At 36.0% G+C, this 20494-nt stretch overlaps 2 protein-coding genes across 2 annotated transcripts; one reads left to right on the top strand and one right to left on the bottom strand.

Annotated features, from left to right (window-relative positions):
* Positions 1-14173: 14173 nt before the first annotated feature.
* LOC136069629 (uncharacterized) lies at positions 14174-15144 on the top strand. Its single transcript, XM_065778355.1, has 2 exons — positions 14174-14282; positions 14849-15144. The coding sequence occupies exons 1-2, from the start codon at positions 14174-14176 to the stop codon at positions 15142-15144; spliced, it is 405 nt and encodes a 134-aa protein (XP_065634427.1).
* Positions 15145-18026: 2882 nt separating this feature from the next.
* On the bottom strand, positions 18027-19367 carry LOC112005408 (uncharacterized). Its single transcript, XM_024037661.1, has 3 exons — positions 19074-19367; positions 18846-18992; positions 18027-18749 (listed from the first exon to the last, which is right to left on the bottom strand). The coding sequence occupies exons 1-3, from the start codon at positions 19365-19367 to the stop codon at positions 18027-18029; spliced, it is 1164 nt and encodes a 387-aa protein (XP_023893429.1).
* Between the last annotated feature and the right edge of the window lie 1127 nt (positions 19368-20494).

Here is a 20494-nt window from a genome sequence, read left to right as displayed (position 1 = left end):
TTAATTAGCTTTTTCATGCTTAATATATATGCAATATCAATGTAATTTTTCATGTGATAACTGATAACATCATCTTTAATTGTAGTGCTATGTAAATTACTACATCTCTCTTTAATTGTAGTGGCATGGCAAGACTGGAACATTGAGGTCAGTTGGGAAGTGTTGTTGCTGCTTGCTGGCTTTGGCTATACTTCTTCATGCAATTAGAATGTAAAAAACTCCTTGTAAATATTTTTTGTGATGTATAGGATCTTTTGTCAGTAGAACTTACAAACGGATATATTTTTTGTTGGGAACTAGCAAAATTTTGGCAATGAACTTCAGAAAATTTAGTATTTATTAAGTATCTGTTGGGAACTTGTTTTGTATTTCTTCTTGCAAATTCGGGCAGGAATTTGAGATTTAGTGAGGGAAAAAAAATGTTTTTAGCCACATTTTTATAAATACAATTATAGACAAAACCCATATCAGAGGCTTTAGCCGGGTTTAGAAAACGCAGCTATAGGGCATCCTATAGCCGCGTTTTAAAAAACGTAGCTACAGGTCTGAGCCTACGGCTGCTTTTTAAACACAGCCCAAAGAGGGTTTGTAGCCGTGTTTTTTATAAAACGCAGCTATAGGTCTTAGCTCATAGGGGGTTGAAAAACGCAGCTATAGGGTGTAGAAAATGTAGTTATAGACCTGGTTTGGGCTGCGTTTTTAAAAACGCAGCTCTAGGTCCCATAGGGGGGCTATAGTCACATAGTATAGGCTGTGTTTGGAAATGTGGCTATGGAAACATAGCTATAGCCTATAGCTGCGTTTTTAGGGTCTATATCTGCGTTTTTCAAATGCGACTATAGCCCTCTTTTTTTGTAGTGCTTGGACCTCCACCACCTTGGCAGGGTTTGGTGTAAAGGTAAATTGGATTTTTAGTTGTGGTTAAACCCAAGCAAACCAACATAATCAATTGCGCATGAATTATNCATTCGCCTCTCTTCTGGCCGTCCATCACATCAGAGGCCTTATCGGTACTCAAGTGGTTCACTCTGATCAACGTTACCCTGCCAAGGGGTTATATCCCCATTAATGCGGCCAGAGGGGTTAGGTGAATACATTAAGTGTGAATGTGACAGCTTGCTCTGGGCTTGTCCCCTCCTAAAAATTATCCTTAGTATGCCGAGGACGAAGAGGTCCTCGGCGTGGGTCAGAAAAGAGGCTTTCCCCAACTTAGCCTTGGCTGGTCAGTCTTCCTCGGCGCTGGCCTTAAGCCTACTATGCGATGGGCTGTGGCTGTCAGGCCCACGGGCCCCACAATAGCCCCTCAAAACCCTGCTGCACGTTCCCCCGGACGGGGAGGAGGGTTTTGATACCCACAGGCCCTCCTAGGCGAATCACCCCACTTCGGTTTGTGCTAATGCTGGTAACTTTTCGACTGCTCGATGCGCGTTTTTTGCGTTTCAAGACTTAATGTGTGCCCACATTAAATTTTGGCGGCACCACGTTTCCCACTTTCAACGATGTGATGATAATCATTTGGTAGGGATTTCCTGCTTTTATGGGCAGGCAGTTACATTTAGGGAACCTAAGGGGAGTATAAGTACCTGTTTGAACCGCCTGGTTTCCTCATTTTCGCGCTTACAATCATTGATGCGTATGACTTGAGTCTAGTTCAACTTGCACACTACCTGAAGAGAATCGTCATATTTCTATAAGTCTTCTTCTTCTAGTGACCCCAAATTTCCTTGATTCTACTTCTCCTTTTCTTCTTTTGGAACTTTCAGTGGTCCTTGGGGAATGGGTAAGTTTAAGAAGTTGGTTGAGTCCGACGAGATGATGAACAAATTCATTGTCGACTATGGGATACCCAATAATGTGAGTTTGAAGTAATGTGAAGAAGGGGAGTGGTACATTAAGAGGAGAGAGGGTGAAGTCGTGATCCCGATAGTTGCTTTCGTAGAGGGAGGGATGAGAATCCCTATGAGGCCGGTGACCCTCAATTACTTTAGGCATTTTCGCCTGGCTCCTACCCAGTGCGCCGTGAATGTATTTAGGATATTAGAGTGTGTAGATATCTTGAATGAGAAAATGGGGCTGAGACTGACTCACCACGATGTGAACTGATGCTATACCTTCATCACCTGAGGGGTAAGACGTACTATATGAAGACAAGGGACGATAGGATTCGTCTCATCCAGTGTCTTCCTGATTCCAATAAGGGGTTGACTCAAGATTTCCTCATAGTGTCGGGGGAATGACACAACGGTTTTCATTGCCCAACGGTAGAGGAGGAGCCAGGTAGGGTATCCGAAGTAGGAGACAAGCTAGGTTTTTAACATAATCAATTGCGCATGAATTATTCTTGCCAAATAAAAGAAGAAAAAAAAAAAAAAAGGTTAGGTAGGAAACTTGCACCAATTGCTTTCCTACTTAATATTTCAGTACTACAGATATACTAGACATTCTCTCAAATAAATGTGAATCTCATCTATTGGTCTTGCATTTGGATTCACTTTTGTGTTAGAGGAATGTGTCATACATTATTTGTACTGAATAATTTTACCCAAATTTGAGATAAGTGTTCCTATTTAAGCTTTTACCAAATGACCTAAAATATATAATTTTTTTTTTCAAGAAGTTATCGCATGATAATTTTGGGTAACACTAACTATATTGCCTTATTATCTTAATCAAAACTATTTGCAAAATGATAAATTTTTTTGGTTAAATCTTCACTAAAAAGAAAAACATCAATTCTAGCATAGTCCAGCTCAGTTGGCCTGATTACATTGGTTTTCAGATGTTTAAAAACCATGTCAATTTTTTTTGGAATTGTCTCTGATTACGTATTTCATGGACAAACCGAAGTTGTCCTTCCCCTTCCCCCCAAAAGAAGAAAAATATAGGAATTCCAGTCATATTTGATTTGAGAGAACAATGTGGAAGATGAAAATGAATCTAGAGAATAGAAAGCATAATTGCGGAGTTATGATTGGATCAGATGCATAGAGAATAGGATCACATATATAATGGAAGAATGCCACAAATATTGGAATCTGCCTTCTTCTTGTAGGGATTAGTTTGGTGTCGAATCCCCTCATTTACACTAAGAAAAAATATATAAAGTATTAATTTAAGGATGTATCTATGAATGATGAACATGATGATATCAATTTTATGTACCTTCCAGTTTTGTTATTGAAGCCTGAGTGTAAATAGACAAAATTACAGATTTTTTTATGCTAGTTGAGTAGACATAAATATATGGGAATGTTTAAAATATTAATTTGTACTTTTAAGAATATTGAACCAAATTCTGTCAATTTGTATCTGGTTGTCCTCCAAGTTTTTCACAAGATAATATTTGTTAAGTAATTTTTGTTTTTTGGGTAGGTAATAGATAGATCAATGGTTGACAGTTGAGCACTGAGCTTGTCCTACACTTGAGATTAGACTCTTTCCCTTGAGTAGATTAAGTATTAACATTTGATGACCAAATATGGCCAATTAAGTGTATGAAATATTTTAGTGAATAAACAAGTTTTGATACATAAATAATATCCCAAATAATTAGCAAGAACATAAAATAAAAAAGAGTTTAGAACAATCTCACAATACTATAGAAATCATGTTGCGAAAGCGTTGTCCTTAAAGGTTTATTTGTGCCACCCGGAGTAAAACTCGGTGCGATTGGTTCTTTTGGCCAAACAATCCCCCAGGATTAGATTATAGCGTCAACCTTCGTGATGGATGCACTTTCACTCATGAAGGTTCAAGAACAACCCTCTATTGCCTTTCCTTAAAACAAATATAACTTGTAGAAAAATATGTGGAAGAGAAAGATAATAGAGTTGTGTATATCTAAAATATAGAGTAGTAAAAAGACCCTTTAGAAAACGTGTTATGATGAGTATTATATAGGCTACTTATTAAGATAATAGTTTATAGTTATTGGTTACTAATAACCCTTAAAAGCCCAACGGCTTTATTATTAATTATTGCCTAATGACTATTTTTCTCATAATTGCCCAACAGCTATTTTACTCATAAATTTTTAACGGCTAGAAAATAAATAAGAATAAAAGTGTTTGAAACACACACCCACACCAACAATCCCCCACATGTTACAAACACAAAATATGAAGGACATGCAACTAAAGAAAGCATGCATCAATATGGTACCAGAAGGTTTTAACCATACATAAGATAAATAAGTAGAAACTAAAAGAAAATGGTAGAGTTAAAACTCTTTTAACCAAGCTATTTAATAAACCAAACTTACCACCCACAACTTTCTTTATCAAGGTTGTTCTTAAGTGGGTTAGCGCCTTATCCAGGCCATGCGCCATTGGGTTTCATGAGAGCTCTAAAGACCTACCCAAAAAGTCTTATAGGAAGCGGCACAACTTCCACTCACACATAGGTGGCATCCATTAGGAGTGCGTGTAGAACACCCCATCCCAACAGGTAGGGAGTATGGATTCATTAAGAGCCTAAAGCTCAACCTCCAATAATTTGCAACTTATTTGGTGGCATCCATCAGGAGTGCATGCAGATACACCTCATCCCAACAGGTAGGGATATGGATCCGTTAAGAGCCTAAAACTCAACCTCACCAAATTCTGTAACTTAGCACTGTCTCACACTATAGGGATGGACTCATCACTAATCTCCTTACCGAGATAGCGGAAAACACATAACAAATGATAGTGCTCATGGACCACTGATGACCTCTACCCATTTAACCTCTTGCATGGAATCACCCATCATAGAGGTTGGGCATTAGCTATAGTATCACAACTTGGGTATCCGTCCAATCCTCCTAGATGTCTCACTAATCAGCCTTCTTGCTAGTGGTTTGGTCTAAAGATTGACCAAGTTCCTTTCAGATCTCACAAAGTCCAATGACATAACATCATTATCAATAAGTTGCCTCAGCCTCAATTAGATATGTCGACTTTTCCCATTATAAACTTTGCTCTTAACACGTGTTATGGCAGCTTGACAATCACAAGGAAAGCAAACAGAGGCAACAAAGTTAGTAAATGAAGGCATATCAATTAATAAACTCCTAAGCCATACAGCTCTTGACCCAGCCTTCTTTAAGGCCATTAACTCTGTTTCCATATTAGATCTCACTATGCAAGTCTTCTTGGATGACTTTCAAGAGACAACCCTTCCAACTAGTGTGAACACATATCCACTAGTGGGTTTCACATAATCTATATCAAAGATCCAATTAACATCACAATATCCTTCTAAAACAACAAGATAACCACAATATGACAAACCAAAAATAAAAAGTCCCCTTTGAATATAGCAATAATATAGATATTTTATCCCAGTGCTCAACACTAGGACTATAAGTGTATCAACTCAATCTACCTACATCATAAACAATATCAGGGTGACTACAGTTTGTCAAAAATATTAAACAACTAATAATTTGTACTTATTTATCTTGTGAAATATTATCACCACAATTTTTGACCAAGTGCACCTTTAAGTTATACATAATAGACGCAGGTCACATATCAAAGTGTTTAATTTTTTTTTCTTCATATAATGAGATTGTAATAGTACATTGCAATCATTATCCCTAAGGATCTTGATGCCTAAAATAACATTTGCCTCAACCAAAATTTTCATATCAAATTTAGAGGCAAGAAAACATTTAGTATCATCCACAACATTATGGATAGTTCCAAATATAAGTAAGTCATCAACATATAAACAAATAATGACACCTTCATTATTATTTAACTTATTATATATGCATTTTTCCTTATGACCATAAATCACAAACTCATGTGTAAGCATCATATATCAAAATTTTCATGTCATTGTATAGGTGCTTGTTTTAATCCATATAAGGATTTAACTAATTTACAAACTTTATGTTATTGTCCAAGGACAACACAGCCCTTGGGTTGCTCCATATTATTTTTTTTCTTCTAATTCACCTATTAGAAAAACAGTTTTAACATCCATATGATGTATAATAGGTTTGTAAATAGATACAATGACAAACAACATTCTTATAGATGCAATTCTAATAAACGAAGAATATGTATCAAATAATCAACATGATATTTTTCTTATATCCTTAAGTTATCGAGCTTGCCTTATACTTTTCTATGATCCCATTTGGTTATATTTTTCTTTTAGAAACCCACTTGCAACCATAAAATTTTGTTTTAAACACCCACTTACAACTAATAGGCTTAACCTTAGGTGGAAGCTCAACTCATTCCAAGTGTGATTAGACATAATCTAATAATTTGTTAAAAGCTTCCAACTGTAATGGTGCATCAACAAATTTAATTGCATCATAATAACATACATGTTCATCTTCAACAATATAGGTAAGAAAATTGTTACCTTAACTTTTTCTCCCTAGTTCGCTTACTTCTTCTCAATTCTTGCACATCACAACAAGATTATTAGAAGTATCAATAGGTTCATGAAACATATTTTCCTTATTTTTCAAAGGAAACTCATACTTAAAAAATATTTTTAAGATTCAACAATAGTATTAAATTCTAAATACATCACTATTGATGAAAATAGTTCTATATCATGAACTATAGCAAACATAACCAATAAACACACAATCACATATTTAAGAATTAAGTTTCCTCCTTTTAGGTTCATGTAGCATGACCTTAGGCAAGTACTCCCACACTTTGAGGTATTCTCCTTTTAGATTTGGGTTAGCGAACCACCCCTAAAATTCAAGATATACCAAGTTAGGCTTACACAATTTTCAACTTTATTTTATATTTTATAAAAATTTGTAAAACGTCATCTTTGATTCCTAATAGACAAAGCTAAGTAAATATAGAATGGTCATCAATAAAGATTACATAAAATCTTTTACCACCTCTAGTCATTTTGTGTTTTAAATCATCCAAATTACTATGTACCAAACTAAAGAGTTTGGTTCCTTTTGTTACAGATTTGCAAGGTTTTTTATTTATTTCAAATTCACAAAAACCTATCCACCATCTCAAAACAACACACATAGCCAATAAAAATATGTATATATATTTTTTCAACATCACTCTTGCACTTGGGGGATAAAAGGAATATTTATTCCCTAATACTATATCCATAATTGTTAGTATCTTATGATATGCGATACGTATCATACGATACATATCGTATCGTGTGGAAAAAGTTTTGTATCATAGCGGCGTATCGTAAGTGCTTATAAATCGTATGAAACAATGTGCGTATCATATGAATCGTATCGTATTGTAAAATTTTACGTATCATACGATACATAGACAAATGTTTTAAAATGAGATTTTTTGTTAAAATTTGTACTTTTATTTGAATCTAACAAGTTGTTAGACTTGTTTTTAGCAAAAAAATTATTAGTTTACTTAATTTAGCCTACCAAAATAACATATTCATAAGTTTTTTTCCCTCTTTCTCCTACAGTTGGACTACACAGTATACACTTACTTTTCACTTTAATATTTTAAAAAAATTTAAATTTTTTTATTTATTTTTACCATTATTGTTATAAGTCCATGAAACTAAAATGCCAAAAAAAAAATTTATAAAAAAATTATTAAAATAAAAAGAACAAGAAGAGATTGTAAATGTTAATGACGAATAACAATGAAGAAAATTTTAATGAAGAAATAAATTTGCAAAATTATAAACATGATGATAGCATTGACTTAGATGGGGTTGATTAGGCAATTTGATGAATTTGATGAAAATTAATTATTATTTTTGGGTCGTTTGTAATATATTATTACTTTTGAATTTAAGTAATTTGAATGTGTATGTTACGAACACATGTTAGTTTGATTTATTTAGTTATCTTGTTAAATATTATTACATAAGTGATAAATAAATTAGTCATTAGTTGAATATATTCAAAATTTATAATGAATATACACTTTATATATGTATATTTATAATTTTTTAAAAATTTTATTAAGTGTTTTTGTATCTTACGATACACGATACGATACAATAAATGATATAAAAAAATTAAGAATCGATTCACGATACAATTTATGTTTTGACAACTATGAATATATCTTATCTATTAGCCCAAAATACTAGTTGGATCATTTTTTTTTTATAATATATATAAATAAAATTTTAATTATTTCCCATAATTTCTCATTTCATATTTTTGTGTCAAGAGATGTAAAAAAAAAAAAAAAAAGCTTTTGTACATAGAGCCAATAGCCTCTAGCTACTAGAACCCACTCTTAGAAACATCCAAAATTTTACAAGAATAAGACATTTAATATTTTGTAAAATTTGACATTATTATACAACAATTGTATAAAACATATGTTTAATCATTCACAATTTCTTTTTCCTACAACCATAAATAATTATTTGAATACTTTGGCAAGAAAGATAATATTTAATTAAATTATAGTATTATTATATTTTCATTATACAAAAGGAGTACCAAGTTGATACGACACTGTTGATCCCACTTAACAATGCATGTTTATTTTCCATGTTTGTGCCAAAAATAAATTTTTATCTCATTTCATTTACATAAAGTAGATTAAAATCTATCTACTTAAAGAAAAATAATTCAAATCTTAATAAACATTATCTCAAAAGTTTCTTGTATATACTGCAAGACTTCATTGAACACGCAACTTCTATTGCATGAGAAAAATAAACACATGCATTTATTAAGATGTAGATTGTAGATCATAAAAATTGAATTTCTAATAACCAAACCAATGGGCATCGATCGATGTAAAAATCAATCTAATTAACCAAAATTAACATATATGAATAAATCAAAACCCACATGTTACTTTTATTTTGAAACAAGACCGTATATATAATTAAAGCCAACGAACCAAAACTACCTTTGAATCATTACAAATCAAATAGTATCATACAATACACATGCTTAGTATTACAAAGCAAACGTTGAAACAGTACGACATGCCAATCTTTAAAATTATATATTTTCATCAAAAGATTCGAACTTTGTAATTTCTGAAATAACCTTAAGAGAATCAACAACTTGTTTATCTATTTTGAAACACGAAAGTCAACCTTTAAAATTGTTGGAAATATTTTAGTGAATAAACAAGTTTTGATACATAAATAATATCCCAAATAATTAGTAAGAACATAAAATAAAAAAAAGTTTAGAACAATCTCACAATGTTATGAAATCACACTACGAAAGCGTTGTCCTTAAAAGATTGATTTTGTGCCACCCGGAATAAAACTTGGTGCGATTGGTTCTCTTGGCCAGACAACCTCCCAGGATTAGATTGTAGGGTCAACCTTCGTGATGGACACACTTTCACTCACAAAGGTTCAAGAATAACCATCTATTGGCTTTCTTTAGAACAAATATAAATTGTAAAAAAATACGTGGGAGAGAAAGATAGTAGAGTTGTGTATATCTAAAATATAGTGTAGTAAAAAACCCTTTAGAAAATGTGTTATGATGAGTATTATATAGGCTAGTTATTAAGATAATAGTTTATAGTTATTGGTTACTAATAACTCTTAAAAGCCAAACGGCTATATTATCAATTATTGTCTAATGGCTATTTTTCTCATAATTGTCCAACGGCTATTTTACTCATAAATTTCCAACGGCTAGAAAATAAATAAGAATAAAAGTGTTTGGAACGAACACCCACACCAACATTAAGTTTAGGAACCTGAGACTCCAAGGTTTATTTGGAAAGAAAGTGCAAACGGGAAAATACCTTGCTTGGTTGGAGTATAAAATTTCTTGCCATATAAGGCTACAAATTTAATTGAATAGTTCCTACATGCCAAATTCAATGCATTTGGCATGTAAGACATGTCCATCGAAATTTATTGCAATATGAAAGAACACCTATCTTATATAGGCTACATTATAAATTGCAATATGCTATTCTTATCTGCTAGTCCAGAATTGTTGTCTAGTGCTTTTGGGTATAAATATGCCTCCATAATATGTGTTTCTGCAGTTCTGAATGTTTCATATTTCATCTCCATCATCAATACTCATGTTGCCTAGCCAACAACCCCACTTTCCTTCCCAATTCTCTCCATTTCCTCAAAGTATGAGAAAGATTTTTGAGGAGACATGGAGACTACTAAATCGGATCAATGATTTAGCTGAAGCTTTTCGCCTTTCAAAAACATTTAGAATTACAATTGAATGGCAAGTACTTATTGCCCCCATAAATTTTAGTGCCATTTGTATCTTTTTATTTCAGATTTTTTTTTTTCTTTCAGTCAAAATTTTATCTTTGTCTGTTTGAGTGCTTTGAGTCATATATTGCTCAAGATTGTTTTAAAGTCTTAAAAAAGGTTGAGTATTGTAGTAGTTTGAAATTCAACATAAATTTATTTTTTTGATATTTTATTACGAATGGATTATTCACATATACAAGAACTCGTTATAAGAAAATTAAATACCAATTATTAACATTTTAGTAGGTGATTTTCTTTTCAGGAATCAAACAAACTGGGACGGCTGCCACTGCAAAAGCATACACTTGCTCCTCATGGCCAATGCATCATGGTATAGGATGCCTGGTTGGATTGGTATGTTCAATCTACTTCTTTCTGTGCTGCTATTGTTGCATTGCTTGAGATTAAAATTTGAAAAATGTATGCATCTTCTGTAAGTCTGCAATAGGATAATACTTCTTCATTGAATCCTATGATTATTATTATTATTATTATTTTATTTATGTTCATATCTCTTCCAAAATCTATTATAGAAGCCTCTATGGAATTAGGAATTGTGCTGCACCTTTAGTTCTTTACAATAAAAAGGCAAAATGTAAGAATGTAGAAACAACAGCAAGTACGATCATACAATTTCATTATTGTGGTTGGAAATCATTTGCAATCAATTCTTTTTTCCAATCTGTATTTTGGGTAAAAGTGCAATTTTCTGTCAATGGACCATTTTCATAATAGAGAGAATACTGATTTCAAATTCTATCTATGAGTTTGAGAGAGAACTGAAAATAGAACCGAACCAGTTGATATTGCTTTCGTATAATCCATAATTTTCTTTATGAGCATTTGAGAATTATTTAATTCCTAGATTTCAGCATGTTGATATATATATAATATATGTGTGTGTGTGTGTGTGTGCGCGTGTGCTTTTAAAATGATTTATTTCAATATTTTCTTTTGGGGGCATAATCAACTGTGCAAATATATTTCTTTCAAGAGAAATGATATATCTATTACATTTTTACAATATTTTTACAACAAATCCTAAGTGGCAGGTTGTTATTGGTTGTTATTGTTGGGGCAAAAAAATAATCTTAGTATTAGTTTCAAATTTGAACTAATAACAATTAACTACCTGTGATTTGTTGTAAAAATGTTGTAAAATTGTTGTAGACGTATCTTTCTTCTTTCAAATAGTTAGGGCTTAATGAAGATTTTAAATGCACAATAAGCCCGGAAACTAGTCAAAAGAGAGATCAAGTGGGATCAAAAGCCTAACAAACATGAGGAAGGAGGGATCATATATTACCTTGAACTTGAAAGACTAGTGGAAGGAAGGATCAAGTAGTCTAATGTTGCCTCGGACTTGAAAGACTACTTGAAGGAAGGATCAAGTAGTCTCATAAATCAGAAAGTAAGAAGGAGGAGAGATCAAATGTTTCCCTAAACTTGAAAGACAAGTGAAAGGAAGGATCAAGTAGCGTCATAAGCCCAATAAACACAGAGATGGAGAGATCAAATGTTGCCTTGAACTTGAAAGACTAGTGCAAGAAAGAATCAAGTAGTGTAATAAGCCCAAAAAACACTAAGGAGGAGAGATTAAATGTTGCAAAGGCAATGAAAGCCTTAATCTTGCAACCATGTAAAAATGTATCAACCTTACAAATCCAGCATGAGTATGAAGGAAGTATCCCAAAAGCATATTTTCCTTGTGTATGAGACATCATCATTGTTAACAAATTTATATATTTAGTGATGTATGGAAGATTAGAATACAACGTACATACCATCCAATGTAACTCTTAGTATGTACAATACCATCCATTGTATCTCTCCAAATATATGAGCTAGGTCTACTAGCTTCCGGTATTGATTTCTTAATGCTTAGTATCAGCTTTTTCATGCTTAATATATGTGCAATATCAATGTAATTTTTCATTTGATAATATAATCTTGTATGTTATGTAGATTACTACCTCTCTCTCTCTCTCTCTCTCTCTCTCTCTATGGTGAGCAATTTTATGTTTGGAAATTATTAATTGTATGTGTGTTAATAATTGGATTGAAAATTCCTCTCATTCTTCTTTGAGTTTAAGCCTCGTGTTTTTATATGATTGAGTTATCTTGGTTCCTTGGACCTCCACCACCCTGGCAGGGTTTGGTGCAAAGGTGAATTGGATTTTCGGTTGTGGTTAAACCCAGGCAAACCGACATAACCAATTGCGCATGAATTATGAAGAAAATGCATGCAGATCAAACCACTTGGGATTTGTTTCATTCATTCCAAAGTGAGTAGTCTGGCCATTATTGCCTTGATCACGCCCATCCAGCATTGCTGGGTGCACCCAAACCTTTTGTAATTTTTTGACTATTGGTCTTTCTAAGGCCCTTATAAAGGGCTGTACTCTTTTGTTTGAACCTTCTAACTTTGATATATATATATATATATATATATTTTTTTTTTGACCGTTACTCATTTCATTCTCTTTCAGCTAAGATCTTGAAGAAGCACAAGGAGTATCTCAACCTTCTCCTATTCCGATTTTTTTGCCCTCACAAATATATAGGGTAAATTGCAGATTACACTTGTAAGGACCAGATTTGGATTCCTAGCCCAAAATAATGAATTTGTAAAGGAATGGATTAGAAAACTGGGCTTTAGTCGGTCAAATAACAAATTGAGTAGATTGATGGTGAAAGACTGAAAATGGACGATTATAGAATGAGTAATAAATATCCTCGGCAATATTTGAGGAGACTGGTTCTTATATAATGATCTTAAATAGAGTTTCAAGTTTGGTTTTAGATTGCTACAGTATTTTTCCCTTCCTTTTCCGATCCCCCATTTTTCGCTACCTCCCTCTCCTTTTATACTCCTTCTCCTTTTTATCCCTATCTTCCACATGCATGCCAGATGGTTGATCTTGATACTTGTTCCATCAGCACCTCCCAAAAGTCTTCATGTAGTAGTTGTAAGGCTGAAATCTACTGTTCATGTATCATCTCTACATTAATGCGGCCAGGGAGTTAGCTACAACGCATTTAATGCAGAGGTAGCAGCTTTTTCCTTTGATATTTTAAGATCCTTCCATGTCTTGAGATTCCATAGTGTTTATCTGTATTAATTAGTATTTTTGTGACGTTTCTTTGGATAGCAGACCATCTCTACGGACCACGACCTCAATCAGCGAGGTGGCTCTCATTCTTGGCACAACCACTTAAGTCGTTATGATCTAAATTGACTTCTTTGTCTGTTAATATGGTCCATTTTGACAATGTTTACCCCCTTCTTAGACACTTTTAGTCCTCGGCTTAGGCCTTAGGTCCATTATACAAAATGTATAATGGACCTCCAGGCCCAATACTGCTACAATAGCCCCTCAAAATTCTACTTTTACCACCACAGGCAAAAATGAGGATTTTGATATTCTCGGGTATTTGTTGGGCTTCTCATGTCTTGTCCTTTGCTAGTACTACTGCCCAAGGCACGCTCCTAATGCTTGGGCGTCCAAAGCGCGCCCTCATTAAATTCTAATGGCACTTTTGTTCCCCATGTTCAATGGTATGATGCAAATCCAACGTTGGAGAATTTCCTGGGGTTACGAGCGGGAATTTTCCCGCTTGTAACTTCTGTGTCACTATAAATAGCTTCTTAATCGATTCTTTTCCATATTTCCCATCAATCACACAATTTTTTTTGAGCTCATACATTGAATCTGTCACTCTCTCTTACTTCCTCGTGCGTCTACAAATACTAGAAATTTGTCTGGGGACCTTCTTTCCAAACCTGTAAGTCTCCTCGAACCCTCCTAGTGTTGTTTCTTTCCAAATATTGTCTTCTCATCACATTTTTTCTTTTCAGCTATATTTTTCGTTTCAAACTTGTTGATTTCTCTTCAGAAAATCTTAAAAAATGGGTAGGTTTAAGTGTTTGGTTGAGTCCGAAGAGGATAGAGAGAGATTTAGAGCTAAGTACAGGATCCCACCCACAATGGGTATAAGATACGCTGTCCAAGGGAAATGGGCGGACGATAGGAAAAAGGGAGAGGTGGTCATCCCAATGATCGCCTTCATAGAGGGAGGAATGACCATCCCTATGGGTAATGTCACAAGGAACTACCTTAGGTTCTTTAGATTATCACCCACATAATGTGCCCCAAACATGTTCAGAGTGTTAGGGAGTATAGAAGCTTTAAATGAGAAAATGAACTTGGGACTGACGCACCATGATATCAACTGGGTATATAACCTACATCATCTGAAGGGTTAGGGATATTACCTTAAGTCAAGGTATCCCGAAGTAAGACTAATCCAATGCCTCCCTACATCAAACAAGGGGTTAAAGGAGGATTTTTTAATCTTCTCTGGGGAATGGCATGACGGCCTACCCTGTCCGACTGAAAAGGGGACACCAGGTGGGGGTTCAATCACAAATTTATGCTCCTCGGCTTACATTTCCTTTTTATTTCACACTATCTCTGCTTCTAACAAAATTGCCTTAATGATTTTGCAGACAGACGTTCGACTAGACCTCGGCTCAACTTAGCCAATAGAGAGAGTTTAGATAAAATTCTACGGTCCGAGGTGTTTGTCAACGAGGCTGACAATCAATTATGAGCAGCGCACATAATCCTCAGATACCAACCTATTTCATGCGGATTTCAAGCTCCGAAGTGTGTAATAAAAGCCAAAGATCCTCGTCTTCAACGTATTAGCGTGGCCTACGAAGGATTTGCCGTTCCTGAAGGCGTTCCAATCCCAAAGGGCACACCCATCTCTCAACCGCTTTTTGTGGGTATCCCTTCAGTAGGAGCATCCTTGTCTCACCCCACTGTTAAGGAAGAAGAAGAAGAAGAAGAAGAAGAAGAAGAAGAAGAAGAAGAAGAAGAAGAAGAAAAAGAAGAACCGAAGGGAGTTGTAAATTTGTCAGACTCCCAAGATGAGTTTGAGGTGTTCAACTGATCCTCGTCCCCCGAGAGCGTATCTGCCGACCTTGACCACCAACAAGAAGTAGATAATAGCACTTTGGACGAGATGGGTATTCAAAGAAAATCTAAGAAAAGTCTATTGGAACTAATAAAGTCTCAACTGGGGAAGGACACTCCTGGGGAACCAACACAGTCCAGACTTCCTCCTCATCCTTCCAAACTTCCTTTCCCTCCTCCTTAGCCATCTTTGCCACCCAGGGTTAATCCTATTGACTCGAAAAGAAAAAGAGAGCAAAAGGGCAAGGACATAGTAGAAGCTGGGAGATCTCGCCCCACCTCCAAAGAGGAGACTCAATGGGTTGCCAAGCAGCATAAAACTAGGCAAGCAGGGCAGAGAAGTTCAGAAAGAAGAGATAGTCAACCACCCAAGCCTCAGGCTTGGCTTCCATCTCCAATGATCAATGGTGAGCCCTTGAGAAATTAAGCATCCATCAGGGACTTCCATGGATGCACTGGATGCCATGTGGCCTCGGCTTTGGAGGAGACTCTACTACTCCCAACTGATATGACTGAGCTGCGGTCTATCAGGAGGCCAGAGGTTTTCCTTAACCTCAAAAGATATCTGGGCATGGTATGTAGCTACTTTTTTTTTTTTTTTTTTAAATAACTTTAAAAGGTGACCACCTTTTCTGTTAGGCTGTCCAAGTTACTTTCAAAGTTGAGGAGATAACCAATTCCTGCTACCGACAGCTAGTCGATGAGAGGGCGAGGCGTATAGCAGTCGTGAACTCGTTCAATATTGCTGATCAGTCCAACAAGGATTTAAGGAAAAAATTGACAGAGGAAGAGTGAGTAAGAAAAAGTGCTGACTTGGCTCTGGAGAGTGTGCAAAAGCAGGCCGAGGATTAAAGGCTGCACTTGCATGATACCAAGGAACAATTGGCTTCTTCTAAAGAGTAAGTGGCGGCCCTTCAAAGGAAGTTAGCTGAAATCCAAAAGCATCTAGATCAGGCCGAGAAAGCCAAAGATGAGGCTGAAAAAGCAAGGAAGGAGGCCGAAAAGGCTATGGATGGGGCTGAGCAGCATGGTTATGACCTAGGGGTGGTCGAGATCGAGGAAACCTTTAGGGCAGAGGTCCCAGTAGTGTGCCGAACCTACTGTGCTCAGACTTGGGATGAAGCCCTCAATCAAGCTGGGGTTGAGGCTTCTTCTGAGCTGAGAAAACCAGAGAGAGTATACTACCCCCCAGCTATTCGAGCCTTGGACCTCCCTTCCACCCAAGGTGAAGCAGCCTCTACAGTTGCTGATCCTATAGGAGAGACACAGCCTCAAGATCCTCATCTTCCTACTTAGCAAGAGCAAGCAAAAGAATCTGAAGATCCCAAGGAAACCTCCTCCAAATTGGATAAGCCCCTGGAAAAAGATATAGAAATTCCACAAGGCAAGGTAGCTTCCCAAAGCTATGAAATGGTCTTAGCTTCAGTCACCATGCCTGCCAAAGAAGATCCTAAAGAGAAGGAGAAGGTGACTCATACTGAAGTAGCTAATCAAGCTGACAAGACCTCCAAAGCTAGGCTTCAGATAAAGTTGAAACGATGAATCTTTATTTTTATCATGTAATTGCAATTTCTGTAGTGTAGCTTCCCTTTTTTAAGATATATTGTAATGGAATATGCACTTTACTTTCCCAAATCCAATGGATTTATTTTCTTTTTCTTTACTTATGCAATTTTCATTTCGATTATTCCTTGATTGAACATGGCAATTTTCATTTTGACTCATCTTTATATTCTATAAGAATCAGAGTAAATTCAGACTATTAAACTCATAGTATTGTTAATGCATATCTTGGGTTTACCAACTTTAACAAGTTTTATAACCTTAAAAAAAAAAAAAAAAAAAATCAAGTGTTGATCAACCAACAACCAAGTCCAAGGCACCCTAAAATGCTTTAAGTGATGCTTATGAACTTTAGTTTACATCTCCATTGGGTGATAACAAACCACGTGACCTAAGAAGGGAATTAGGAGTCTGCCTCTTTTTAATATTTGAGATAATGCCTGACTGACACTTCAATATATGCCATAGTGTGTCAATTTCCACTGAGTTTTATAGTCTGAGAAACCTGATATAACTTAGTTTCTGTTGAACACTTAAAAAATTAATTAAAAGATATTAATTTTTCTAAGGTATGTGGTCTGAGAAGCCAGGCCTGACCAAAATTCTATGTGATATACTCATAGATGTCATAATGTGTTAATTTTCCCAATGCAGATGGTCCGAGGAACCAGACATAGCTTAGGTTCTGTTTAACACTTAGAAAATTATGCAAAAGATATCAATTTTTCCCAAGATATGTGGTCCGAGGAGCCAGGCATGACCAAGGTTCTGTTTGATACTCCTACAGATGTCATAACGTGTTAATTTTCCCAAAGCAGATGGTTCGAGGAACCAGACATAGCTTAGGCTTTGTTTAACACTTAGAAAATTATGCAAAAGATATCAATTTTTCCAAGGTATGTGGTCTGAGGAGCCAGGCATGACCAATGTTCTGTTTGATACTTTTATAGTTTCATAACGTGTTAATTTTCCCAAAGCAGACGGTACGAGGAACCAGACATAGCTTAGGTTCGGTTTAACACTTAGAAAATTATGCAAAAGATATCAATTTTTCCAAGGTATGTGATTTAAGGAGCTAGGCATGATTAAGGTTCTGTTCGATACTTAGAATGATGGTGAAGTCGACAGATAAGTACTATAATGAGCCCAAAGAAAACGAAGAAAATATTATATTAATAATAATATCTTCTAAGATTATTTACATTCTAGGGATGAGGTACAACCCTTTCCTTCAGGTCTTCAAGATAATAAGTGCCTATTCCAGCCATTGATGTTTTACGATATGGGCCCTCCTAGTTAGGTCCTAACTTCTCCCATGCTGGGTTCTTGGCAGCTCCTACGACCTTTTTTAAAACCAAATCTCCCACTGTTAGCGGCCTTAACTTTACGTTGGAATCGTACCTTTGCTTCAGTTTGTATTGGTAATATGCCAACTAAACCATGGCATTTTCTCTTCGTTCTTTGATTTAAGTCTAAACTTTTCTCCAATGACTCATCATTGCTGGTCAAAGTAAATGAACTTGTTCTTAGAGTGGGATATCCATTTTCCAAAGGAATAACAGCCTCGGCCCCATAAGTCATTGAAAAAGGCGTCTCTCTTGTGGATCTTTGAGGCGTGGTCCAGTAAGTCCATAAGACATGTGACAGTTCCTTAACCCATTTCCCTTTCGCATCATCTAGCCTCTTTTTGAGCCCACTTACTATGACTTCGTTGACAGCTTCAGCTTGCCCATTCCCCTGTGGATACACTGGGGTGGAGTATCTATTTATTATACCCAGGTTGCAGCAATATTTCCTAAAGGCCTTGCTATCAAATTGCAAGCCATTATCTAAGATGAGGGTGCGAGAGACTCCGAACCTAGTTACGATGTTTTTCCAAATAAACCGTTTGGCATCTACGTCCCTAATATTGGCCAGTGGTTCAGTTTCGACCCATTTAGTAAAGTAATCTGTGCCGACCAGTAAATACCTCTTATTCCCCGCTGCTTTAGGAAAATGGCCAACAATATCCAAGCCCCACTGAGCAAAAGGCCAAGGACTAGAAAGAGGATTAAGGACTCTACTGGGTTGGTGAATATTAGGGGCAAACCTCTAACACTAGTCACACTTCTTTACATAGTCTTCTACTTTTTTCTGCATCCTCGACCACCGGTAGCCTTGCGTAATAGCCCTATGTGATAAAGACCTTCCTCCCGTATGGCTCCCACAAATTCCCTCATGCAATTCTTCCAGAATTATCTCAACTCCTTCTGGATGTATACACTGTAGATACGGGTTAGAAAAAGATCTCTTATACAACTTCTGATCCTCGGACAACTAGAACCGAGGAGTATTTCTTTGTACTTTGTCAGCTTTGGATTTATCTTCTAGCAATACATCTTCTTTAAGGAACAAAACAATAGGGTCCATCCAGCTAGGAGCTACTCCTATTTGATGAACATAAGCTACGGTTTTTACTGCCTCAATAGGTCTACACAAGTCTTCTACAAGAATTACCTGAGGTAAACTTTGTGCTGAGGAGGTTGCCAATGTAGCAAGAGAATCCGAATGTGTATTTCTACTTCTAGGGACTTGTGATAAATTGAAAGATTTGAATTTAGATTGTAAATGTCGAACCTGATTTAAGTATCCTTGCATTCTAGGACCTTTGGCTTCCAACTCCCCTTGGACTTAGCCTACGATCAATCTCGAATCAAAGATCAATTCCACTGCCTTTCTACCCATTTTTTGTACCATGATCATCCCTTCCAGTAGGACTTCATATTCGGCTTCATTGTTTGTAGTCTAGAATCCCAATTTTAAGGATTTTTCAATCGTAATGCCTTCTGGGGATGTCAAGACTAGCCCCACTCCAGAGCTCATGTGATTCGCTACCCCATCAATATAGACTTTCCAGGGGACAAGTTCCTGCACGGAGATCATTCCAACCGATTTTTTATCCATGTTCTGTTCTTCTATCTTTTCTTCTTCTGAGGATTCAGCAAACTCAGCAACTAGATAAGCAAGAACCTGACCCTTGACAGAGGTGCGAGGCATGTACTTGATGTCAAAAGCCCTTAACATAGTACCCCACTTAGCAATTCTTCCTGTGTAATCAGCACTTTGTAGTAGAGATTTAAACGGAAGCTGGGTTAGGACAATAATTGTGTGCAATTGAAAATAGTGGGGAAGCTTACGTGTAGCATGCACTACAGCCAAAATAGCCCTCTCCAATGGTAAGTAACGGACCTCGGCCTCATGCAATGACTTACTCACGTAGTAAACTAGCCTTTGTACACCATCATCTACACGTATTAGCACTAGACTCACCGCGTGAGATGCCACTGTAATGTAGGCAAACAACACCTCATCTACCTCAGGTCTGGACATAATGGGAGGCCGAAACAAATATTATTTTAACTATTGGAAAGCCAAGGCACACTCCTGGTCCATTCAAACCCTTTCCACTTGTTTGATAACTGAAAAAAGGGTATACATCTGTCAGCTGACCGAGAGATGAATCGGTTTAGGGTTCCTGTAAGCTTATAAACTTCCTTGGGATTCTGAGGTGATTGCAGGTTGTTAATTGCCTTGATCTGGTCAGGGTTAACTTCAGTTCCACGGTGAGTAACTATGTAGCTTAAGAATTTCCCTGATTTGACGCCAAATGAACATTTGGTTATGCCTCCTTAAGGTATCAAAAGTATTCTTGAGGTCATTAACATGGTCGGATTTTGCTTTGCTCTTAACTACCATATCATCAATGTAGATTTCTATGTTTTTTC

Source organism: Quercus suber, unplaced genomic scaffold (assembly GCF_002906115.3).
Source record: "Quercus suber isolate HL8 unplaced genomic scaffold, Cork oak 2.0 scaffold_180, whole genome shotgun sequence".
Taxonomy (NCBI): domain Eukaryota; kingdom Viridiplantae; phylum Streptophyta; class Magnoliopsida; order Fagales; family Fagaceae; genus Quercus; species Quercus suber.
The sequence above is the reverse complement of the archived record's forward strand: the minus strand, read 5'-3'. Positions and strand labels throughout refer to the sequence as shown.